This window comes from Struthio camelus, chromosome 4 (assembly GCF_040807025.1).
Source record: "Struthio camelus isolate bStrCam1 chromosome 4, bStrCam1.hap1, whole genome shotgun sequence".
In the NCBI taxonomy this organism is placed as follows: Eukaryota; Metazoa; Chordata; class Aves; order Struthioniformes; family Struthionidae; genus Struthio; species Struthio camelus.
In genome coordinates, this window is record NC_090945.1 from 39,923,659 (window position 1) to 39,950,048 (window position 26,390).

Below are 26,390 nucleotides of genomic sequence, written 5' to 3' on the forward strand. Positions count from 1 at the left end.
CCACCTTCTGATATGGCAGAATCTCTCTGTTAGATCAGGAAGCTGTCTTCCTTATACTAGGAGTTACTTTGATACTCTGATCTGCTTCCCCAGGGTGTGGAAATGAATACTGTGCGTAGGAGAACACAACAGTTCTCTGGGGATATAAAATCCTGAACAAACACAGGCCTTTATCCACACAATCCAGTCTTCCATTCCTCCATTTTATGTTGCATAAAACGTTATATGCAACATTCTATACAATGTTAAATATCCTTTAAAGACTTTTCTTTAATGCATTTTAAAAAATCTGTTCTACGATTATTTATTTTATCCATTGTGCAACACTTACTACTCTGGACTTGTTGGAAGGTGCCATCTTCAGGTTGACACGTTTCTAGCTAGAAAATTCTGTGTTGCATCACTTCATGCATGTCAAACATGGATTTAGAGGCAACGCAAGGTAGCTTTTCCAGTCATGTCACAAATTTCATTGCTAGGATTCATATTTTAAATTCAAATTATTAGCGTGGGGAAAACTTGCTGAACTCTGTACTTTGACCGTGGAGCTGCATTTGCAAAAAGCAAATGCAGAGAAATAAGCAGAAAAGTAACGCTAAATTGAGAGACAGTCTGTCAAACCGTTAAACTACCTTGCTGCTGCTGTCTGTGTGGATATGTCATTTTTACCTGTCCAGTAAAGCCAAATATTTTCTTAGAACCATAGTCATACATCAAAAAGTATAAAAGCACCCTTACTTCTGCTCTGCTGCACATTTGCTATACTTAGCTGTGCTGAAGAATCAATTGCTTTATATAATCTCATCACAAGCCTTTGCTGAAGAAAACCATGACCCAGTCTGTCGCTTAACCTTGGGCAAAAACACTGACCTTTGAACTTTCTTTAGAGCTTAGTTTAGTTGCTTAGTTTAGCCTTCCCTTTCTGCAACTGGCTTTTTTTGCTGATTCTTTAGCATGTTCTGTGCTTCATTTCCTTTGAACTTGAAGCAGAAACAATACCAATTTTCTCTTGTTTAGTCCTTACAATACCATCTTTCTTTTATTTAGTCCTTATTAGCAGAAGCAAACAAACCAGAAAACCCTCCAAAACATTGTGACAACTACAGAACGCATTGATCTCTGTAATACAAAGCGTACTAGATCATTGTGTTTAATCTTTCTCCTACTTTTGTTTTTATCCAGAAGCCAGATAATAACCTAGTTTCGACTTCCAAAACTAGAAATTCTTCTGATTCAGGAATCCTACAACTACAAACTGTTTGAGGCTGGGAGAGTTCTGCAGAGAAATATCACAGTATGCCTCCTCAGGTCTTTACATTCTTTCTCATGACTCCATGTTGGCCAATATGTGATCCCGGACAGCAGGGTCAGATAGACCTTTTGTATGGTCCCTGTTATAATTGTGCACGGGCTTGATAATGGTGAGGGAAAAAAATCCCCACAGGATAAACTTGGATGAAGCCTTTAATCTTTATCATCCTCTTTCACAACCTTAAACATTGAAATTACGGTGCTCAATCCTACTGAGCCATCTTGAAGTTTTATTGCTTCCAGCAATGAAAAACTCAGTCAACAGATTCTTTATAAAATGTGAGGTCAGTAGCTTCATTTCCTTAATGAAATAACCTTTTGAGCAATTCATTTATAACTCTGCAACATATTTATACAATTTTTGATGCTTATTAAAAGCAGTAGAATGGAGGCAGGTCTGTTTGCTATCCCTGGAGTCCAACAATATGAATTTGGGCTATGTTTATCCTCTTGCCATCCACCCAGATGCTCTAGGTTTCTCACTTTTCTATTTATAGTAGTAGGCAGACTCATGAGGGTTTTTTTTGATGTATTTCAGACAAACAGACAATATAATCCAGAAGTTATTGTTATTAGGCACATTTTTGATTCTCATAGGCAAAGCTACAATATCCTTCAACTGGAATGTTTGAAAATGGTACATTAGTAGTACAGACTTTGTGCCTAATATGGTGCCTGCCTTTTTTAAATGTAGCAATGCTGCACCTTTACTGGAGGTTAAAGAACTTGTTATGTATGCTAATCTGGCAGGAGTATTTCTTCTCGCTCACAATACAAGTTTTAAACTTGGTCAGAGATGCAACATTGCACTGTCTGTCAGTATCACTTGCTGTGCTATTTAAAAAAATTAGTAATTCTTTAAAATAAAATTTAAGTAAAGATCACATTTTTCTTTACAGGAGAGAGAAAGTGAGACTTTCCAAAGTTCATTCTTTAAGCTTGTCTAACACAGATAAATAGTGCAAGGCAGTAAGAGAAGCAGGAAGGATAAAGGGTGCAGGGAAGGGAACAATGGAAGGTATTACTGTCTCTTCTGTGTCTAAAAAAAGGAAAGCTGGTTCCAGAAACAACTAGATTTGTGCATCTATGAACCACTAACATTCTTGTATTCCCTTCTTTTCTTCCTTGTGTGTTGGCTGGTTCTGGGGTGGAATATTCCATTGAGGCATTTCAGGCACTTTCAGTAGAAGAAAGATGCACATCCAACAGAAGTTAGTAAAAATATACTCCAGGAGTTCTATGATTGTAATCATACTGGCACCACAAAACAATCCAAGCTGGCCACCTACATCAGCTATAGCAGAAAGAAATAAACAAACGTCATCCTAAGCATTTGGTTTAGTCTAGCAAGCAAACAAAACTGCTGGGTTCAAAAGCTAAGTAAATTCAATATACATAATTCATCACTTTAAGAAAACAGAATTAATATTCTTAAGAGTGTTTGTGGGAGAAGATTAACATATTTATTAACATTCTAAAAAAAGCAAGTACAACACAACAACTCCTACTGTGGAGCAAGTGTGTAAAATATTTTCTGCTTCTATGTCTTTTTAACCTTTCTCTTGCTTCTCCTCCTCTCTTCCTCCCTTTCCTCTCCAAATCCCTTAAATTTCACTACTGTTATAGTTCTATATGTTGCATAGCCACAAATGAGTGCAACACTTAATGCTTAGTCTCAGCAATTGTCCGTACTGCAAATCATTTAATGGAACAGCAGGAGACTACTTCAAAAAGGAGCACGAGGCAAGTGTGTGATTATTGCCATTATAATATAAAAGGCATTGCCTTCTGTTTAGAAACCCAGATAGGCCATGACTTGGGAAGGGAGAGAATAAAAAATCAGTTTTTTTTTCGTTTAATTATTAATCAACAATAAATAAATATTAAATAATATTCACTTACCAAGCAACTCGGCTACAGTTAAGGCCTTCTGCTGCTGTGTCATTTTGTAGTTCAGATCATGATATTTAATGTCAATATGCACAAGATTCTGCCTAATGACACATACATACAGTATTACTTGAGACGGAGAGGATCACTGTTCATATAATATAATTTTCTATTAGTATGAACTGAGTTCATGGAGTGTGATGGTGTCTTTGAAAGAACAATGAGATTAAAGTTGCAAAAAATCAGTTAGACTGAAGCAAAGGTCCTAATAACTTATAAAAGGAGTTTATTGGAGGACAGCTTGTGTGTGACTCAGTGTAGTTTTACCTTGTGAGGCAAACTCCTGCTTTTTCAGGATCTTAGAGATAAGCTAGAGTGGAAGTGTTGAGCATCCTGAACTACAGCAGATACAGTGCTGGAAAGTGTCTTTGGTCCGCAGTCTACCACTTTTGTTTATGTGCAATAGCTTATTTAATCCTGCTGATTTCAGTGGGAATTTTTATGCAGAAGATCCCTTGTCCTGTCCTTGGATGTGTAGCTTTATCTCCTGCCAATAACCTTTCTTACCTAATTTTATTCTTGCATGCTGCGAAAGAGGAAGAGAATGTACATCTCTGTTGGAGCAAGACCTGTGGAATTATTCAGATGAGTAGAAAGCTCATCTTTATGAATCTGCATAACCACTGAATAGAAAATAAACATAACTGTTGTGGAATAAAACAGCCACAGAAACTGTTTTCACAAAATTGAAGAGTAAAAGAAGTGATTATTTTTCAGTAGTTTTAATAGATACAGATTTTAGTTGGAAAAAGATGATGAGTTTGTTAACAATATTCGCTGAAAATGAAGTATTTGCTATACAAAACGATCACTTCCATCTCTTTAGGTGAAAACCCTAGAATTCAGATAGCATTTGGTAATAAAAATAATCCTATTTTAATAGATTCTATTAATAAAGCTTCCTACTATTATAATGAGTTGCTAGTGGTGTGATCCGACAAGGTGGTAAATAGTTAACTTTTCCCTTTTTACATCTTCAGAAATCAATATGTCTCCATGTTTTATAGCTCAGAATATGTACTCATTAATATGTTGGCATGATTCCTATTGGGTAAGACTTAGTAACAGAAGAATGTTCTGTATTTTTGCTTGCTTAATTGAAAGAATTGCTGGGTTGTGCACGATGTTTATAGACAGTAAAATAATCAACAAAGGTAAAATGTTTTCAAAGGCTTAATATTTTTTCATATAATAATGGATTTAATTTTTGTAATCTTGGTATAGTACCTATTCATGTATAAACATATGGAAGCATGTGCAGACTGATGGCTTCAAGAGTGAGAAAGCTGAAGTCACTGAAACAATGAGCTACTCTTAGGTATTTCATTAGCCAAATTTTCTACAGTTCTTTGTGACCCTATTTTGGTGTAGTGAATATTAAGTGTTCGTGTAGTGCCCATATAAATCCCTGTTTGTACTGGTGACATCTACAATGTAAGCAAAAGGTAATTCAGTCTATAAAACTGTGTTTAATGCTCTTTGACATCTAGATTATATCTTTCTAGCCACAAATTTTGGAAATTATTCTATTTCTGGAGGTATAGTGTTTGTGTTTTCAAGGAAATCCAGCATTAACTTATTATATATATATGTATGTATAAACTGTAATACATGTATGCATTATAAAGTGTAAGCATGTATGATATTTCTTCCATGAACTTGAAGGTTTCATTAGCTCAGTGTTACTACTGAGTTACACAGTTCTATGCATAATGTAAATTCTAACATAATTTATTGGATTAAATGTGCAATCAATACTGCAGATATATGTTTTTACACTGAAAGATCTCTTTCTCCGATATAGACCCACTTTTTTTTTGATATGTGGCATTTTCAATCACACAGATAAAACCATATCATTTCCCTGTTCTGCTACCTCATGAGAATAATACTGTACCAAATATTCTAAATAATTTTTGTAATGTAAATATTATTACTGAATTCTGCTAACAACAGGAAAGAATATTAAACTTATGATGTTATTGCCACAACAAATCTAATTCTTCATAGTTTATGACACTTTCTTCGGGAAAGGATTGAAAGGAAGGAGAAAAACTTTATCTAACATTGATTTGTGTTGTTCACTGACTTCATCTGCAAAAGGGTTAAGATCTCACTCTTGTCTATTGGAAGGATTGCTCAAGTGGGTTGTGAATATCTGATAACCCTACTCTTTCTCTATTCTTAATTGCAGAAGTGTTCCAAAAACTGTAATGTTCTAAGAGATCAGTGACAGGGATTCTAACTGAGAACGTTATTTTTTTAACTGGGGTATCTATTTTACGATATTGACAAACTTTAAATTTATTTAAGTATACTTTAGATTAATTTTATATTAATCTATATATTAATATAAAATTATATATTTATATATAATAAATAAAATATACAATATAGTATATTATATATAAAATATATAATAATATGTATTATATATAGCATATAATAATATATTATATATAATATATGTTATATTATAATATATTATTATAATATATTATTATAATATAATAACAATAATATATGTCATAACATATATATTATATATATTATGTATTATATATTATAAATTTATATATTTTTATATATTAATTATATTTTATATTAATATATAAAAATCCTAACTGGTTTTAACTAAGAGATTATTTCATCTCACAGACATCGTTATTGATATGGCACAAGTACCTCTTTTTACAGGTCAAATTTACATCCTATACTCCATTAGCAGATTTAAAAGTAATTGATCATATTCTCTAATAGACATACTGTTAAGTGAGATTACCTGATATATTCTGGGCTTTTCTTCAGCTTTGCAGAAATAAATTTTATGGCTTTTTCTCCTGCAAAACTTGAATAGGTGACAGTGGTAGGATAATCTGTTTCTTCGCATGCAACAGGGCAAGTGGAATTGTGGGTTCCTGCTGTGCATAATCCTTGTAGCTCTATCTCGTCTGAAATTTCAGGAGAAAGAGTTTGTGTAATATTTCTGAAAGCATACAGTTTTGAGAAATTTTTTGAAACTTACAAAATGAACAGTAGGGTAAGAGAAGACTTTCCATGTTCTGTGCTAGCCTTTCAATTACATATCTAACTCCCTTAGTCTGCGTGACTTGACATTTACCTAGCTCCTTTCTATGCATGGAAATGGCTTCCAGAACAGTTAATGTTTTACATGTTGTATTTTACTATTGTCTGATAGCTACATAAAAATCTTGGTAAACTAAGCTGACTTTACGCATTCAGTGTGCAACCTCCCTTTGATAATTGGGCTTGAGATATCTCAGAAGGATCCTTTTGTTTTTTTCAAATACCAAGCTGAAGTCATAAAACTCTGCAGGTCTCGCTATTCAAGAAACTGAGGAACGACTCCTCCGTCAAGGCAGATGCTCTAACAGAAGAAGCATTATAGAAATCTGCAAAAGCTGGACAAAATTCATGTAGAAAAAACTTCAACACGTCTAGCTTCAACACTTCTCTTTCTATTTATGCTACCTGTGTCATGTCAAAGGCATAAGTACTCCCTGAAGCAGAAACTGGAACCCAAAGCTGACGTAAGTACCACAACCTTCTGGTTACAGCATCTTAATTTACTCTGGTGGGGTGGCTGCAGCTGTGCCTGTTCCCTCTCAGTGTGGGTTTCCCTTTTTGCAAATTAGAGTAGCTATCTGGCAGAGAAGAGGTAGCTCAACTTGGTGATACGAGGCACTCTCCAGGAATATCAGGGCTGTAGATTTTCAGGCCGGATAACAGGCCCTTTTGCCTAAAATAAGTGCACTAACCACCTGTAGACCTCATTGGCTTGTTCAGGGCAGATATCTGTTTAACCTCTCCTGCTCTGTAGAAGGAGACTTAGCACCTAACCTGGGGCTCTGAGGACCAGACGCTTGAGCTCAGGGCATTGCATGTGGTACACCAGCTACAGCACTATAACACCAGTGTCCTCTCAGATCCAGCTCTGAGCATGTGTCCTATTCACCTTCAGTAGGACTTGGGGGGGGGGGGGGAGGGAGAGGCTTGACTTGCTGCTCAGTGGTTTCTGTGAAACTTGGTCACAGAATATCTATTAAGGAATGTATCTGTTTCCACAATGACAGACTATCAAAGATGATCATGATTACAGAAGAATGTGAACTTAAAGCAATTTGTTATTCCAACAGAGCCACAAAAAAATTTGTTGTTCATAGTAGTAGATCTTGCTTGAATATTGCATACACATAATCCAAAAAAGCTAGAACCAAAAAAACTGAAAATGTTGATCTTCTTGCTTTCTTTAAGCATCCTTTCCTTTGGGAAGGGAGAGTCACATTACATAATGGGATCCAAAACAGTTAAAAAGGAGGCTTTCTAAAATTCATGGGAAGTTACTCCTCAGATCATCATTTTCAGTATTTTCCAGAAAGTCTATTGTAGTGACTTAAAACTTCGTATCTCCTGTGTGCAGCTTATTTGCCTGTGGAAATGAATTACATCTGTAGCATTTTGAAAACATACTAGTTTTTTTGAAAACATTTTAGTTTTTAAAATGAAAAACCTTAAAGTCCAGTGGTTTTGAGTTAGATTTTCCACCAGTTAGCAAACCTCTTCCTACTAGGCTATTCACATTTCTCTCATGAACAAAAAAAGTAGAACATTGGAGCTAGAAGGATGACACCACGAAGATGCAAAAATGCAAGCAAGAGTCTTGGTAAGTGAAAACTGATTTTACATCCTTCGGTTTTGAACTATTTTGCTAACATGAATTATATGTTTTTAATTGACACTATTTAATGCCCTGTCCAGTCTCTCTTTTCAGAATATTAAATGAACTGTGATGTACTTCATTTCAGTACTACTTTCAGTGTTTGGTTTTAATTCATAGATAATTTGTGCTATTTGAAATTGTCTTAGCAAATACAAATATGAAATCATTACTTACAGAGTGCAGGATAAACACAATTGTAAAACTTCTGTATATCACATTCTGTTCCATTTCCTTAAAAATAAACAAATAACTTTAGGAACATAAATTAACAATCTAGCTCTTAGTTCTACTTGTGCTAAACTGAAGAGTAAATTCATCAAAGTCTACATACCACTTCATACATCTCATTTTGTAACAGAGAAAATGGTTCAGTCTGGCACAATACAGTTACCAACACCAAAAGGGGCACATAGGGGGCAAAAAAAAAAAAAAAACAAGCCATGAGGCTCGTTGCTGGAGCAAGCATCTTTATTACGTGTGCTAGTCAGAACTGCCTTCAAGCTGCTGGCTCACTTTTTACATGAGCTTGCTAAGTCCAGGAATTTGTCTTTCCTTATGGAAATAAAAAACAAAGTAGGGAGATGTTATATAGGAATGCACTCCACATGTTTCAGCATTAGTTCAAGACTTTCTGCAAGAGCTGCTTGGAGACCTTAGGGGTAAGATAGCACCCTGGGCCAATGCCAAACCTTTTGGATTTTGGATGGCCTTAATTTTCACCCCAGACTTTTTTCTTGCATGAAAATATTTCTTAGCTCTTTAGAAGTGCCAAGATATCTGATAAAGGTGCTTGTTTAAATGGTAAGCTCTCTATTTTTCCTCACAAGCACGTAATCACCCCAATTTTGAAACTAGTTACTATCCTTAAAATTTTTGCAAAAGAATTAGGGTTGCTTGTGTACTAGGAAAGCTTATTTTTGGAATAAATCACCTAAAATGATGTAATAACAATCACTCATTGCCCTGAAAAAATTTCTACAAGCAAATGTACAAATCTACAGAAACAAATTCCTAATGAAGTGCCTAAAGTTAAGTCAGGCCACTTATTAGAGTGACTAATGGAAATAATAATGAACCGTAACCCAATTTAAGGAATATCCCTGTAAGGTCAGACAGGATAATGTCTCCAAAAATGTTAGGATTCTTGAGTAGCAGGTTTTGGCAAAGATGATATATAATCACTCCTATACTATCCTATACTCTGCATTTAGATTCTTTTATATATGAGCACATAGAGAGGTGTGTAAGATACTGAAAATAATATATCCAATAAAATGTATGAGTTATTTTCTGTTTTATTTCCTTTTAACTGCAGCATTAAGCAGGAGCGGTTAATCCACTTTCTGTAGAAACTCTTACAACAACTTTTTCTCTGTGGCGGGATGCTGCTCTGAAAATAGCTTCAAGTGAAAGCTCAGAGTAGACTACTTAAAAGTCTTCCCCCTTTACAATACTCTGATAGCACTGAATGCAGTCTTTTACCTAGAATATTCATTTTAAATGGTGTTACGTTGTAAGTTACTACATGCCTTCAAGTCCCAACAGCTGGTTCCTGTGGTGTAGGCGTTAAAGCGGACAGGTAGGCCTGCTTTCTTCTTAATAGCTTTCGGTTCTGCTGAGCTGCCTCATGCCTACGATCCAGTTACAACTACTTCTTTGCAGTCACCTAACCCTCTCCTGGGTTGCTCATGGTAAATGCCTCTGTGCAGCCATCTGCCACCCAGAAGCGTTTGGGCCAGGATGGCACCAAACGGTTCATCGGGCAACAGGATCTGGACCCTTCCCCCCCTTGCCTGGCCCTCTCACCTGGCAGGGATTTTCTAAACAAAGTGTCATCCAAAACATAGTCAGAGAAGGTGGTGCCCTCTTTTACTGAATTGCCCCTGGATAAAGGGCTCACTGTGGGTACGTGGGACCTACACTTAATTTCCTTCTCATACTCCTTTCCAAGAGAGTTTCCAGGAGGCTGCTAACCTTCTTCCCAGGAGGCTGTCTAAACAGATAGGCTAGAGATTACTCACTGATGGGTCTTTCTTTTTGAAGCTAGTTCATCTTGCTTGGGAATATTTAGAGATACACTGGGTCGGAAAGTGTAAGCATGACAGTGACTTTCTTGTCCACTAATTAAAAAAAAAAAAGAAGATCTGTTAGAGCAGAGATTTGGGTTCCAGTTCTTGCTTCAGAGAGAGCTGACGGTATTATCATTACTTTCACTGCTGAAAATGTTGGCAGGAGGGCACTTATCCTGACATTTCTAGAGTGCTTAAGATACCTTGAGGGGATTCTTGAAGGGAGTATTATAGCACAAATCTGTCCTCAGTGTTTCCTACAGACCCATTCAAGCCTGTTGGCTTTTGCAGAGCCCCCTTCTAGGTGTCAGACGTTTTCCATTGTTCGTGTAGTGAACTAACATGTCTAACTTTGGGCAGTCAATTCTGCTGTGGCTGCTAACCACCTAAAAGGTCAATGTTGCCCTGCAGAACGTATGAGAATCTATGTCTTTTTATGGATTTAGTTCCAACTCATTAAGAGGTCCAGTTCAAGACTACAGGTTTGTCTCACAGCTCTGAGGCATAATCTTTTCTTTCAAGATTTTTGGGCTGCAATATAAAAACAGCTAATGACCAGGCACTAGGTTTAGAGCTGACCAAATACCTTATTTGTTTTCTTGAAGTGAAATAAAATAACAAGCTTATGTAACTTAAAATAAATGTAAATAAATGAAAGTTATATCCTAGTACAACTAAATTAACCTCAGCTATAAATACCACTCAAGGATCTGCCCCTTCTCCCTTTCTGCTCAGTTATAGGTGAAGCCTGCTAGCAAGATAAGCTTTAAATACATTGTATGATATATGATATTCCTAAGAAATACCTGGAAGAATGAATGGTAAACAGCCACACCAGTCTTGTATGTACTGGGCCTTGCATTCCTGCAAACATCCATAAGTACTATAAATCTTGTGGTGTCGTAGTTTGATATCAGGCTTGCACTCTCCCCATGGGTATTCTTGAATGATTGTCTGTAGGGTAATAGTAACAGAAGATACAATTTTTGTCTCTCTTTTAAATTTAAATATTATTTTCTCATATTTTAAAGTGCTGAAGGAAGCTTGTTTGAGGCATAAGGAGAAATATTGTGATTTAATTGGAGGCAATTACAGTTTGTGCTTTTGGAGTTATTTTTAAAATCATTTCCTCTCTTACATGGCAAAAATCGGGCTTTATCAGTTAGCCTGGTTCACTAGGGTCGTGCACCTCAACAGGATGCCACGAGGAAGCGGAGCCCGCCTTGACCCGCCTGTCAGAACTTCAAAGTCCTGATATCAAGAATGGGCAACATCACTAATACCCTTAAAAACAGTTCAGCAAGCTGAGCTACACCAGCTTGATTCTGAAATTGAGAAGTGAATCAAATACAGAGAAAAAAAAAATGCCTTCTGTAAATAGTTGTCTCTTCCTCACATCCTCACATTTGAAAACGCATGTATGTGTTGATTTCAGATTAACAGGACAAGGTAAAATGGGAAGTTATGTCCTAGTCTTAAGTGAGTGTGATTAGGCTTGTGGAAAAAGGGAAGAATTAGGGTCACGTATCTTAAACAGTGTATGAAGAGTGCATTTTTCAGGTATACCAGCGTTTGTCCTGAATGGGATACGAACATGGAAAATTTGCATTATTTTGACGCTTATTGTCTTTATGTAAAAACAGCAGCCTGGTAACATGTTATCATTTCTAGAGAAACAAAAGTGATACCTGCTCTTCTAGATGCTATTATAGTAACATCAGTCTAGGCTCTAATATAGTAAGTAATTTGTCTTTCTCTGGTGTGACATTAATGTTACAATGCTGCAGTATCCTTATAATGATATCCTTGCATCATTAGATGTCAGTGACTTTGTAAGATGTTAGATAAGAAAAGCTGACTTTAGTAAAATAGATTATGAAGACCAAAGATATCTGGAAGAAAGAGAGCAGCAATTTTGTTTGTGGCTGGAGGAAACGTTATTCTCAGGAGTGACTGTGGCAGAAATATTTTGATTTCCAGAATGTCTCAGTTGTTGTCACACTTCAGAATAGAATTAGAGAAAATAAAGACTGATATTTCTACTTGATGGAGAAAATTCTTACCTTCAGGTGGCGGATTGCGACCTGTGCATGCATGCCGACTGGTGTTGATAAACCTAAACCATCAAAGTGTGGAAGTTCTTTGGGTGAATGGATAACATAAGTTATACCAGCATCAATATAGCCAAGGGAAGGGTCATCAGTAAATTGTGCCTGATACAGAAAGAGTTATTTTAAATTATATTGTCTTGGTTTGTCATCTGAGGCTTTAGCTATATTTAGCGTGATGCAATGGTGTTTTATTTGGTCTTAAATCTCCAGTTACATCTTTGGCAATTTAAAGAAAAGTATAAAAGCAAACTGACTTGAATTTTCTTTGTTGCATGCCTATTTGGGTTTCCTTCCAATTATTCTAAACGGTCAGTTTTTTTCTTCCTTCTGTTATCTTCCGCTTTCAAAAGCAAGAAGGCATTGATGAACATTTATTCATAACTTGGAGATCCGTTCCTTTTACTTGCAGCTACCTCTTACATTTCAGCAGACTTTCCATTGCTGTCTCCAGAACCTGTCACTGCTGTCTCTTATGACTCCTAGAGAGCCCAGCTGAATGTCTAACTCATTTTGCCATTCTAGATTTTAGTTTTCTTCCCTGATCTCATAGGTGACATTCCCTGAATTGTCTGTGTTTTCTGTTGGTCAAAGACAATCCTAATGAGATGAGAAACTGTATACAGTGCCAAGATCAGATCTTAGCTGGCACCAAGCACTTACAGCTGCTACTGAAACCAACATTCGGTAGGTAGAAATAGGCACCATGTGATCTTCCCTACTCAGCCTTTATTTAAAATTATATGATATTATCCTGAAGTGGCCTATATTAAATTATTTTACAGCTCTGATGATATGTTTCAGTTGTGAGTGAGCTGTATTACTGATATTTTTACACTCATTTGCAACTTTCAGAAGAATTTAGCTGAGGAAAGAATCAATATTCTTCTCAAATTTTTAAACTAGAATTGGATCTTTCTGCTAAACTCCCCTCTCAGTCAGAAGGAAATAGTCTTGAAACAGAAGTTTGCACATGACATTCTGTAGGCTTGTGTAAAAATCTAATCTATAAATTACCACATGTATAGCATTATTAGGATGACTGTACCTGTTTGACATCAAAAAGTAAACTTAAGCCTCGTCCAGACACACTCACTCTTCTCTTTTCTGGAAGATCATTGTGATTAAAAGTAAAGCAGTTTCCATATTCAGTGAAAACATGCTCAAAATCCTTCAAAAAAGGAAAATGGGGAAGAATAAAATAAAAGCAAGATCATTTAAAATTACATGAGTGAGTCACAGTGGGCTAAGAGATGGGCTACTTTTTTTTCCAGAGGAAGTGTTAAATATTACATTTAGAAAAGGAGTAACTGATGGAAATTATCAAAGGGATTTCATCCCCATCTTTAAGAACTGAGCTACAGAAATCTAAAGGAGAACTTCACATTTTTTATTAATATCTATGGGCTGTTCATAATCACTGAATGAGGTCCTATTTTGTTTTTTTACACATTACATTCTATAGAAATGATATAGTGGAAAACAACTTGTTTAATTTTTTCAGTAGATGTTTAATGAAGACTTCATTTCAAAAGAAATAGTCATACTATAGGTGAAAGTACAATATGTACAATACCTGCATTTTTTTCCCCAAAACAGCTGGTCATTTAACTGAAAACATTTGCTAACATGATTGCATCTGATTGATTGCTTTAAAGTTTTAGCCATTAGGTACTAATGTATCTTATATAAGCCTGATTTTTCTGTTTACATGTTCTATTTAAGTCAGAAAATACCCTATGGAAGAACTGACATAAAAATGGGAGGATCATGTTCTTTGGTTATTGTCCAAAATTCCCAAGTTTGGGCTGTATTTACCTCCATATTTAAAATTCTTTTGGGCTCTGTGTAGAGTTACCCTAGCTATTCTGGTCTTAAAGAGCAAAACTAATTCCATCAACTGAGTGCAACTATGCAATTGTGTCATGCAAAAACTCCATTTAAACTGATCTTAGTTATAGGCCACTTACAGAAAATGTTGCTGAGTACAGCCTGGAGGCATTGCATTTTTCCAAGCCTGCAGTTTATGCAGAAGTGGCATTAGGTAGAAAGCAATTTAGATTGAAATCCCATTTTACAGCTTGGGGACCCTCACTAGGCTGTCTGCAGGGTGATTTAGAGCAGGAACTCTTCTCTCCATCTCTCCAAAGGAAAGCAGGGAGAGCAACTGGCCAAACTGAAGTCAAGTGGCAAGAATATATCCCCTTTCACCTCCATGCTACTGTTCTAGTAAAAGGAAAAATATTTACCTCTGGGTAACATGGCTTTCCAAAAAATTCACATTCTAGCAGTGTGCTACTGTTGAGATAAAACCCATTTTCCCTTGTGAACTCTTTAATGCTGAAGTTCTGGTTTCCAAGAAGGAAAGCATTTAGCTCTTGAGAAAAATTATCTTTCATAGCAATTTCTTGTAGAACTCCAGACACGATGCTCCAAAGAAAAAAAATGATTCTGAGGTTGATGACAGCATGAGCTTGAAACCTGTCAGCAAGAAGAAGAAAGAGTTCTGCAGTTATGGGACTGATCACAGTGCTCTTCTTGCCAAATCACGACATAATTTGTTTGTTGTCTGCTCTCAGGCAATATCTGATTCTTGTCCACCATATTTGCACTTTGATCTCTACAACATGAATAACCAATATAGTCTCTATTTCCAGGAATGTGGCATTTTCTGTACCTGAAAATACAGAAAAGACCCCTTCATGCAGCAGTTCTGGTCAATTATATTAGCAACATTTCTGCTGTGTGTAGTTGTTATTAAAACCATAAATTGGCCATCTGCAGAAGCCAAAAACCGTATCTGTAGAACTGAGGACAAGCTGAGCAGTTGCATTTATGCATAGGATACTAGCTGAGAGTGGCTGTTCCTTGAAAAAAGACTGTGTTCCATCAATCAGAAAATTGATTTCTTGGTGGATTTGCAGTATTTGCACGTAGCTAGTTTACTAAGGCACTGCACTCCATAGCAGAGAGCTCTCATGAGCTCTGTGGTTGTGACACAGAGGCATAAACCAAGGGTGACCCTGATTCCTAGAATACACTTGAAAGTCTCAAAACCGTAATGGGGTATTATAGGTGCTTTCCTGACAAAGAGTATTGCTGTCACTTACTGAAGTAAATTAAGGATTGGCTGTGCAGTTGTGATAGGTTTGGTCTCAAAATGCTGAAAAGAGAATAAAACAAAATACATAGATGTACACATAGCAGTACCATGTTCTTTAAAATTGCCTTTTTGTGTTAATCCTATTTTGTTAAACATATCAGTCTATCTATATGATAGATCTTAATGCTCAGACTCAAGGAAGATTGGCAGGAACAGATCTTTGCAACTGAATTTGAGCCAAAAAATAAAGACAAAGGTAGCTCTGTGCCTCTTTGATGTTGTTCTGCCAACAAATAACTGATTACTAAAAACAGGAGGAAAGACTAAGCACAGCATGAACAGATGGATGTGGAAAAAATTGTCACTTAATTGTCACTTAAGCTGACAGATGCCATGCTCAGTAGGTGACTGTTTACTTACAATATGCTGCACCTGTAGTTACTAGAACTGAGAAATTTTTATAATGTACAGCCCACTGTATTCAAGAGGGACTTTTATCTGCAGTACACGTTCTGCAACATAACCTGTGATGGCTTTATGCAGGGCAATTGGAAGGAAGAAAAGCAAAGCAGAAAGTCTCCAGATATTTGGAACTTGGACTTTTGGCTGATTCTGCCAGCAGAAAGTGGATGATAACAAAACTTATCATTCTTGATGAAACAATGTGAGTAAACTTTCTATATTTCTAACACTGTTGCTAGATTATATATTTGCTCTAAAAAGCAGGTAGTAGGTTTGTTACATTACTTTTAAAGTATCTGAAGCATCTCAATCATGGCCAGTATCTTCAAATGTAGAAACCTGTAGTGAAGATTCTGGTTAGACCCATGACTGACAGACATGCCAGATGCTTCTCTCCTGCAAATCCCACTGATATCATCTGGAATTGCAGAGGCTGAGCACCTCTGAAAAAGCAAGCTGCTTTGCATGAAATTTCTACGTATGTATGAAGTTTCTATTTGAGTTTCTCTATTTGCAAATCTTGGCTTTACTTTTAACTTTGATGTGACTGTCCTGTAGCTACACTGTAGAAGGAACACTCATGATTACTATGGTTTACATAGAAGAGTAACAGCAGAGAGGTTTTTCTACTTCAGTGGGCTTTTTGAAAAATAGAGACTTAGTCTCACTTACTGGGGTGCAATTGCTTATTTGAAGGAAGGGGAATATTAAGAACAACCTCTATCGTATCAAATCAATCGTAACCTGATTCTCATATTTTCTTCTTCAGTTAAATCTCTTGCACAGCTCTGAGGGACACATACCCCTTAGAGCTGTGTTTTCTTGGTTTGTGTGGTTTCTGTAAAAAGGTTGTGGAGTCTGACTGCTTTATATTTGTCAGATAAAGACTTGTTGCTTCTCAAAAGTGAACAACTAAAGTAACTGTTACCTGTTCAAGTTGCAAAAAGTCACAGCAGGAAACTCGACATTTTCCACATACTGAACATAAACTGATGTTGTGGTTGGCCAGCTGAAGTAGTAGATGAAGCGATTGCAGATTTGCCAAATGACAATGGCAAGGGAGCCCATGACTACTAACAGCCACAGCACTTTGCGTGTCTTGCTCTGCGTTTGGACAATGTTATGCACTCCATGAAATGAAGTGGATGAGGCAAACTCCTGATGGTACTTCTTTCTGTCTTCCAAACGTGGCAGCAGTTTCTTTATTAAATATAATCGTATCTTTTCCAATAATCCTTAATATTGAACAAGGTGAAAACACATTTTTTAAATTAGCATTTAAATGGCATTTAAGAAAGGAAACTATGTCATTCTGACACTGGATAGGAGTTTGAAACATCTGTAAATTGTCTTAAGTAGTAAACTTGCTTCTGAGGATGCTCTAGAGCTCTGGAAGTGCTAGGTGCTAAGATTAGCTCAATGCTGCCTAAAGACTAAACCTTTCAGTATTTTGAGTATAACCTATCAATTTAAATGAGCAGTTTCACTTTTATGGAAAAGATTGGGTTTTGACATACCTCTAGGATCTAAAACTGCAGGATGTTGTGAACCTGTTATAAAAAGCTAAGCATCTGATACTTTCAGTAATATCCTATTAAAGGCTAGCCTTTTTTGTTTGCTTTGAGAAATAAGAAAAAAAGGGAATTATATCTTTTTCAGAATGTCAGTCTTTCATTGTTGAAAGTTTCTGGTTGCAACTTAAAAGGGTACAGGTTCAAAGGGAGAACCTACTCCCTTTTCTTTAGGTTTGCATCAGTCTAATTCCATACCTTTGCAGTAGGAATGTTTTTAAATTGTCATTTATCCCTTGCTTTCTTCAAACTGATATTAAAAAAAATTCTAAGGTAAAGGGCTACAACAACAATGAGTATAATCAATACTTGTAAAGTAGTCAAATGCAGTTTGATGGTGAATGATCTTGTGAGATCTGGGACCAGAGTGTTCTCTCTCAAAACATCCAAACCAGGGAAACTCGGTAAGGCCTTCCCTGTGTCTAGTCATAACTGGACCAGGCTTTTTGCAAAGTGCTTCACTTATAAATTGTTATCTGCTACTCTATTGTGTCACTAAGAAAGTCTATAAAAATAACAACTTCAAAAATTCACAGTCTAGCTTTAATGTTAGTACTGTATAAGCTGAATGTGGAAAAATTAGGAGTACAGAAGGTTCTTTTAACTTCAGTTAGCAGGTATTTGATCACAATCTATAACTGCTTGTATAGGGAACAAGGTGATAAGGGTTTTTGATCTGGTGGCAAAAAAAAAAAAAAAAAAGACATCCAGTGGGAAGAACTGGAAGCTAAGCTCTTTCATATTAGAAATAAGGTATGCATTTTATTTTTGCATTTCCAATGCTTAATTGTCATCAGATCTTCATTAATGGAAATATTAAAGAGAATGGCTTTTTAAAAATTATGTTCAAGCTCAGCCAGAGCTCTTACTTGTAAGGAGTTAATTCAGGGAGGTCCCGTGTGACCTGTGTAAGGGTTAGTTAGTCTAGATAGATTCAGGGTTTCCTTCTTGTCTTAATCTAAAAATCATTGAAGTATGGTATCATTCAGAAAAGGCATTGCCTAGTTAAAGCTATGTTAGTTTTATTCTAAATACATAAAGGAACAATAGCTGCAGACATTCGCTCACTCGTTAAGTGTAACATTTTCTCTACAAGTTTTTTTTCTTACCTCCCTTCTTTATATCCTAAACATGTATACTACTGCTATTTTTGGACAAGGTTAGAAAAGAAAGGTGACATCTTTTCTCATTTTGGTTGTCAATTCTGAGAAAACCTGCCTAAATGTAAGTAAAACTTTTGGTAATGCACTTTAGTATGTCTGCTTACATACCTTTAGCATCCAGTCGAATGAATCTCCCAAGTTGCTCCATGAGGCTGTTCTTATTTCTGTAAGGAAGGAATGGATATACTAAGCTGCCTTATCACTGTGATCACTGCTAGGTAATGGCTTTTATAGAAAACTAAATGGGAGGTGATACCCGATGATACATAACACTGGGCAATTTACCTGCCGGGGTTGCTATGTTTTGCTGTTAAATAGCATGGTCTGCAAAGTAAAAGAGAAGATTAGCTTTATAGCAGGATCAGAGGTACGTATTTATATATATTTCAAGTGCATATGATATTATTCCAGTAATGGCAGAAATCCAGACTTCGGTCTTCTACATTGCCTTACTTCGCAAATGACTTTCATCTCTTTTCTTGTCTTTTAGAAGGACCAGTTGTCTTCACTAAAGTAGTGTGCTGTTTAGAGCTGAACAAATTCTCTTTAAGTAGATAAGGAGCCCATCTTGCCCTGGAGGGCATGAATATCTGCCAGCGGGTTCCCTCCATCAGCAGAATGCAGCTGCTCCCCCAGGCTTTGAAAGCTGTCTTCATAACCAGCTCCATATATAACGTTTTTGTGGGGTTTAGCCCACAAGATGAACTGTTATTACACAGAATTAACCAAGTGGGTGAGGATGAAAACACATGCAGAGTCTCTCATTGTGTTAACTGCTCATGAAAAAGCATGGAAGCTGATTTTGTTTTACACGTGTGGCTTGACAGTGTTTGAAATTTATTTCAAGGAAAGAATAGAGCTTCTAATAAAAGGCAACAGGAAAATACTAAAAAATTCAGGCCTGGGATGCACTTGGTTAACCTTTTAGGAAGATCCAGAAAACTTCACATCCTCTCTCTGTTCTGCAGATGGTGGGAATTTGGGGGCTGCTTCTTCATTCATTCATTCCCTTAGTAATGGTCCGGTTTAATGCCCATAGTTTCTAGGCATGTTAGCTTGTCCCTTCATTACCTCACTGTCCAATTGATTAGTGACTATTTTCCGGCTATGTTCAAGCTACAATAAGCTATTTAAAGCACTGATCTCTATTTAGTCATTGCAGTGTGATGAGCGGTGGATTTCTATTCCAAGCTTCTTGGAAATCTCTTGCTTTTCTAAAAGGTATCAGGAACAGCTCACAGATGAGGCACGTTGCAGAGGCAAGCTTCAAGTGGTAGCTTGAAGGTCATGTTCATTCAAGCAGTAAAGTACTTAAAAGTAATCTGTTTTTCAGGATCTGTATGTAGCTCAACCATCTCTAATGTGCTGCTGAGCAGTGATTTGCAGATCTGTTGATTCCTATTAAAATAAAACATTCTAATTCACGGTACCAGGCAACAGCCACAATGTCACTTAAAACTTATTTGTACTCTTAAAGAAATATTATATTGGTCTTTTATACTGTAATGTGCATACGATTAAAGAAGTACAAACTGAAATTTGCTCTCTACAAGCCAAATATGATTCACCTTAGTGTCTTTTTTCAAAAGTGCAGTTGGTAAGCACTCTTCACTTCTAATCTCTGACAAAGAGTTTTTATGCTTATTTAAAACATTAGACTAAGTTGCCATATTTTCTGTGGTTGTGTTTTACAAAAAGAAATAAGTTTTTTTATTTTCTTTTATGGTTGTTTTACATCAATTTAGCCTTAGCAAACACTAGGGGGCGAAAACCAACCATCTTGCATGGTCAACCTGCATAACAAAATGAGCCTGGAAAGGATAGCTTCCACTTTTCCTCCTCCCACTATTCCAGAAACAAAATCTGTTAAGTAAGTACCTTACAAAGTGAATTCTTAGTAAGTATTTTTTCATCTTTCCCAAACTGTTTCCAGAAATAGCTTACTGATTATGGATTGGTCACGGTTAGCCTGATCTGTCCATTCACTGCTGATGGTGCATGCCTGGTTATCTAAACAACACATTCCCTATTGCTTTAAGCAGTAAAGGTGAGGAAAACCAACTGATGAAAGAGGTAGCAACGAATTTTTGGAAAAAAGTATATAAAGTGTATATTCAAAAGGTTTTTTTTGAGGTCAGTCCTCAGTGCTTTTCAATTCTTTTCCTATGGTGCTGACTTAAAAAAAAATCTGTAGCCAACATAACTGTGCAGCTATTTGCTGAGACAGGTGTTTCTGAAAAACTTGTGTATTTATAGCCTGGTTGCAACAAAATGTTTTGTAGGAATTCTTATTTATTATATATATATTATTTGGTGCGTATTTAGTTTTTCTTGAATTTTTTTCTTCAGAAAGTGTGAAAGTGCTTCCTTGCAACTTCTGTTGCACTGTATGAGGCTCTGTAAGTGCTTTCTAGGTATTGGTGTTTCTTATAATGCTTTACCTAGTTCCCTTTTTTAATAGAACCTGCTCAAATATTATCTCCTTCTACAACAGAGAAAGTAATGCAAAGAAGAGCATTTACTAATATACAGAACTGCAATGATTTAATTCATACATAAAATACTAGTAAAATCGTTTATTATTCTTCTCTTTGAAGGAAGACTGTCAGCTTTTCTCCACAGACTTCTGCAAGTTACACAGATCAAATATAATTCTTTCCATCTCTCTTAAGGGGTCATATTTTCTACACCGACCATTTGTTGTTTTTGCCATCCTCCTCTGATCTCTTGCCAAGTGGTCTTCATCTTTCTTGAAGAGTGGTGCCCAGGGCATAGAAGAGCAGACAAATCCTTTCTGATGGTGGATGAACAAGGAGGTTTCCATGCCACATGGAGAGCTTGTATGTAAAAGTTCCAGTGTAACATTCGTTCTTTTCACTGTTTTGCTTTTTGTTGCTTAATGGACTATTTTTGGTTATCTGAAATATCCAGATCATCTGTGAAAATTTTCTTATTGGCTGGTTTGATTATCCCTGCTTAAGTTTGAAGTGCTACTCCACTGAAACTGCACATTGTTTATTTCAGTGCTTTTCTTCAATGCATGAAGATCATCTTGAGTTCTAGTCCCTCCTGCCAACATGCTATAATACCTTCCAGGCTCTTTTCATTTGTCAGTTTAAGATGCGTACAGTCTATTTCATCATCCAAGCCATTAATGCTAATAGTGAACAGCGTCCGATTAGCAAATTGTTATCGGAGTTTATCCTGAGCCAGCCCTTTGCTCCTGCTAGCCAGCTGTACCATTGGGTAAACAGCAGCATGTATTCAGCCACAGGAAGGGAAGGGAGTAGCTTATGGCTCTAGCTTGTGACTTTGCTGCACCTTACTAGTAAGCAGCATTAATGTATTTAGGAGGGGAGAAGCAACAGCCTTCCTGTACTAAAGAACTGAACCTTGCAATATGTGGCTGCTGAGTGTTAAAAGAGGAAAGGTTTGCCTTGGGAGAACTCTGTGGCAGCCTATGTATTCTTGCCTGCATTCAAGATGTGTTATTTTTCTTACCTTTTTAGTTTTGTTGGTATTGATTCATTTCCTTGATGAAAGGAGGAAGTTTTTTTGATAACAGTGAAAGAACATTTTCTCCATATCCTGGAAATAATTATCAATCAGAATATGAAGATAAATTGTTCCTCTGGGACAAATCAGAGAACAGGCTTGGATCCTTGTCCATCTGAGTGCAGCTAGCAGGCAGGTGAAAGCACAACTGTCACGAATGCTGTATATTAAGAAAATACTGTAGATGTAGTACTGAATATTAAGAAATAAGTAGGAGGAACTGGTGGTAATATGAGTTCCTTTTTAAGTACGGTTTGGGGTGGGAGACTTGATCCCAGCATTTCTGATTAACAGAGCCAGATATTGAGTAACGTGAAAGATTTCTGCTTCATGCAGCAGAGCCTCAAATGTTAGACAGAGGCACGTAAAATGTTAATGGAAGTTAAACGTTCATTGAGAAGTGATGACACTGTTCTTTGTGTTTAAGAAGTAGAACAAATACAATATTAAAAAAAATCCTTGCAGCACTATCTCTTCTCTTTGTTTGTAGTTTGCAAGACCTTGAGCTCTGTCCCTCCCCCTAAATACAAATGTCTGATTGGATTTTTAATATTGCATCAACTTTAAGCTTGTTTAGTTAAGCCTTGAGTTACTAAATTTTATTTTTCTTAAAAGAGACTATTAACTCCAAAACGCTGGTTAAAGACCAATGCCAGTTTTGAAAATCATGAAATACTCACTGAGCCGAGGTTCTGGTGCCAAATCTCTCTTCTTCTTTTCATATTCCCTTTATATATCTTTATTCACCTGTCTATCTCTTGTATTATAATTATATCATTAAATTGACTGGGAAAATGACTTTGTTCTCTGCTTGTATAGCAACTAGTGCAGTGAGATTCTGGCTTAGGCTGCTAGGTGCTTCAGCTATGCAATAAGTGATGAGAAGAAAGCCAAACAAGGATATCTAGAAGTAGTGTGGTGGATTGAGCCTATGATAAATACAAATTTAAGGTTAAATGCAGTTCCGCCAGTGTAATTACCAACTTATAAAAAAAGAAAAAAAAGTAACACTTTAGGTTCTGGAAAGCTTTTTTTGGAAAATTGTTTCAGTTCAGGACGTTACATAATATATAGGCTTGAACTTAATTTGTCTGTCTTTGAATTCTTTTCAAAAAACAGGATAATGAGTATATTCCAGAAATATTTGGAGGTGCACCTCGTCAACAGAACCCTACCAGTAGCTGCCGTACTGCTTGCTTTTGCATTTCACTATCATATTTGCAGTTTTGTGGCCAAGAGGTAGTTCTTTCATCACTGTCATTTTATGGAAGTAACAGCGCTCACATCGATCCATCAGTTAGAGTTTTGCCTTTTGAATACTTCACCTCAGAACGGACACAGTAAAGTTAAAGCAGGTACAGAAAAGGGTGACTGGAACTATTAAAGCTGTAGTACAGTTATTTCTCACAAGCTATGATTTAGTACCAAATGGAAATTAAAATTACTTGGTTGCTTGGAAGGAAGTTTGAAACTAGCACAGGGAAACACTCTTTGCATTTCAGCTGTGGAACTCATTGCTGCAGGCTGCAGATTCGCAGAAGAATTTTGCAATACAAGGTGATGAGGAGCCTAGGAAGTCCTAACTATCAACTTTGGGAAGCTGGATGGATACACTGGGGAAATTATCTCACTGAAAGCTTGATTTTGGGGGTTTATTTGTTTGATTTTTATAGCTCCAACACAGACATCCGCTACTTGCTATTGGAAACTCTTAAGCACGGTACTGACCTACATGGATCTTTTATCCTTCCCAATGCAGTCATTCTTATCTGTACTGGATAACTCCTAGATTGTAATTCTGGGATAACAGCTATGGGAAGCTTCAAGTGTCACTTGGTTGTAATCAGAGGGTCTCCAATCATTTTGTTCAAATTAATGAACCTTGGAAAAACACATCAAAATTGATCTGGGATGATTTTGTAATTAAAGTGAAAGTTTAAGCAGAAGAAAGGATGGCAGCGTCCAAACTGTTTGTATGTGTATTTTTTTTTCTCCGTAACAGATTTCATATAGGATAACTTGAGGTGTGGCTTAGGTGAACAGGTCATTTCTAAATTAATTAGAGAGATGGATCTTGTTGGATTCAAGGCAGTAGGTGGTCGTTCTTTCTCATCTCTCCTCCTCAGGCTAATGTTTTACACGTAGAGCAACACACAAAAAGAATATATTCAGTGGACTCTTGGCTCCAGCGGTACCTGTGAAATACCCTAAAGGACCTCACATAGGACCCCAGCTGGTCAGGCTAGAGAGAGGCTCCCTTGTGCCCTTACAACTCACTTCTTTCAGTCCAAGTAAGTTCAGTTTATTTCTTCTTGAACCCTGTTGCAGCTGAGATGTGCAAAGCTAGCCCAGCTACCTTGCATCCGTAACTGGGGAAGGGGAAGGGGAGGTAAATAGAAAGGGGAGGACAGTGAAGTAAGAAGGATATTTATTCCCATGCTCTGCCATGAGGGTAAATCAGTTCCTGGAATCTGTTTTATTTTTTTTTTCCTGCTGTATTTAACTGTTTGTCCTGTATTCAGCCCAGTCATGAAACAGAACGTTCTCGCTCTATGCTAAAGGTTAGAGTACGCTGTTACATTTCTGGATTAACTGAGGTTTTTCTGTCTGACTTTCATGCTAAAAAACAAAAAATAACAAAACAAAAAACCTCTCAAGGGCATGCACACACTTTTTATTTTCATAGCCTTGGCAAGTCATGCACAGCATGAACAGCAAGTTGTGTATGTAGTTATATCTGTTTCTACGTGGTTCTGAGTGTTCAGCATGAAAATGGAAAAGACATTGATGATGCATTTTGAGGAAAAGGTAATACCATCAATTAAAATTAGGGTTACATTTTGCTTTCAGGTATTCTTACGTGGGAGAATATTTTCATTGAGACTCCTTTATAGTTCTGATATAAGGAGAGCAAAGTAGCTGTAAAACCCCTGTTGGCATAAAGGCTGCTAGGGAAGAATCAAATCCCTGCAGAAAGCCGCTACTTTGAGCAGTATGACAGAAACACAAAGAGATGTTTATTCTTCTGTCATTTTTGAGAGTCTCTGCAGCCAAGCCAGAGCCGAGGGCTCTGAGTTGAGCCAAACCTAAGGACTATTTTCATTTGTACTATTGGCTACGTTGCTAACAGACAATTTCATAATCAGGTGGTACAAGCCACTTCTCCCACTCTGTCTCTCAGTACGAAATTCATTGCACATTTGTGATGCCTTCCTGGCATCATAATGCAAAGAATATAGTCTGTAGTATTCACTATACAAAGTATATAGCGTACACACTACACTGCAGAGTACAGAAGTATATATAGTACACTCTTTTAGATGCTAAAGAATAATTTTTGAACAAGTGTTATTAGGTGTTTTTTTTACTAAACATATTTATTCATTTTCTGCTTTTTATAAAAATACAAAACTTGAGCTCAACATCTGTATTCTACGTTGTATACAAACATAGCAGCTTACTTATCTCTAGCTTTCTCTGCCATGGAAAGGAATTGTTAAATTGTTGAGGCTTTTCTGTGATCTGATTGAATATTTTGATAACCATGTTTCACATGTTGACAGCACTGCAAAAAGATTGTTATTTGTTGTTTTAAATCAACATCAATGTTGTACAAACATGGTTAGAGGAATGTATTTGTGGCCTAGGTAGGGCTTGAACCCTTGCGTATGTTTTTTTCCAGTGCCTTTGCGGTTTTCTGAAGATTCGGAGAATCGTATTTTTGCATCTGCTCAGGTATGTCATACTACTGTAAGGCTCTCAGTTGCAAGTGGTAAGGCAGAAACTGAAGGACCCAGGGATGCTGGGGAATGTCATCTTGGCAGGATGGTCCTGGGGTTAGCTAAGCTCTCAAAACACACTGACACAAGAGGGTTTAACAGGAAGAAGTGAACATGGCGACTGATCAACAGTGATATGTAGTGGGCTGGTTTCGTTTGAATTGCCGAGTTTCACCTTCGGCTGTTGTTTATCACTGAGATGCTTCAGGACCAATCAACTATGAGGTCCTTAAGGACATTTGAACATTTTGGAAATGCTGGAAATAACTTTCTAAGTAGTTGAATACTGGCTGATTTTGTGTCATTTGTTTAACTGAAGCTTGGCTCTTGCTGAAGCAGAGCAAGAGGTAGTATAGGGCTTGGATCAGATAGTGTCCTCAGCTAGGTTTTGGGAGAGTTTGGTAATCCTGAGCCAATTAAGGGTAGTATTACGTCCCAAAGAGGGAGTTAATGTTTTGTTAAGCACAGGGTTTAAAAGGGCTCTAAGACTTCAAAGTCCTTTCCCTGCCAGGTAGGCAATATAAAGATTGCAAGGCCAGACCATTGCTCTAGAAGTTTATGTTCCACAGAAGACAGTA

The 26,390-nt window shown here is 36.8% G+C and overlaps 1 protein-coding gene and 1 long non-coding RNA gene across 3 annotated transcripts; one reads left to right on the top strand and one right to left on the bottom strand.

Moving 5' to 3' along the window:
- Positions 1 to 1,619: 1,619 nt before the first annotated feature.
- Positions 1,620 to 22,802, bottom strand: ASIC5 (acid sensing ion channel subunit family member 5). The gene is made up of 11 exons (XM_068942374.1): positions 22,714 to 22,802; positions 18,587 to 18,642; positions 16,673 to 16,979; positions 14,429 to 14,660; positions 13,228 to 13,350; positions 12,135 to 12,284; positions 10,878 to 11,025; positions 8,177 to 8,233; positions 6,044 to 6,212; positions 3,214 to 3,305; positions 1,620 to 2,605 (listed from the first exon to the last, which is right to left on the bottom strand). The coding sequence occupies exons 2-11, from the start codon at positions 18,624 to 18,626 to the stop codon at positions 2,406 to 2,408; spliced, it is 1,518 nt and encodes a 505-aa protein (XP_068798475.1). The 5' UTR covers positions 18,627 to 18,642; positions 22,714 to 22,802; the 3' UTR covers positions 1,620 to 2,405.
- LOC104145555 (uncharacterized) lies at positions 20,274 to 25,835 on the top strand. Of its 2 annotated transcripts, XR_011141001.1 has the most exons (5): positions 20,274 to 20,348; positions 21,151 to 21,318; positions 23,153 to 23,388; positions 24,160 to 24,324; positions 25,716 to 25,835. It is a non-coding gene; the product is annotated as an uncharacterized lncRNA (long non-coding RNA). The 2 variants fall into 2 exon arrangements; XR_694364.2 differs by lacking the exons at positions 20,274 to 20,348; positions 21,151 to 21,318 and adding an exon at positions 21,782 to 22,169.
- The last annotated feature ends 555 nt before the right edge of the window (positions 25,836 to 26,390 follow it).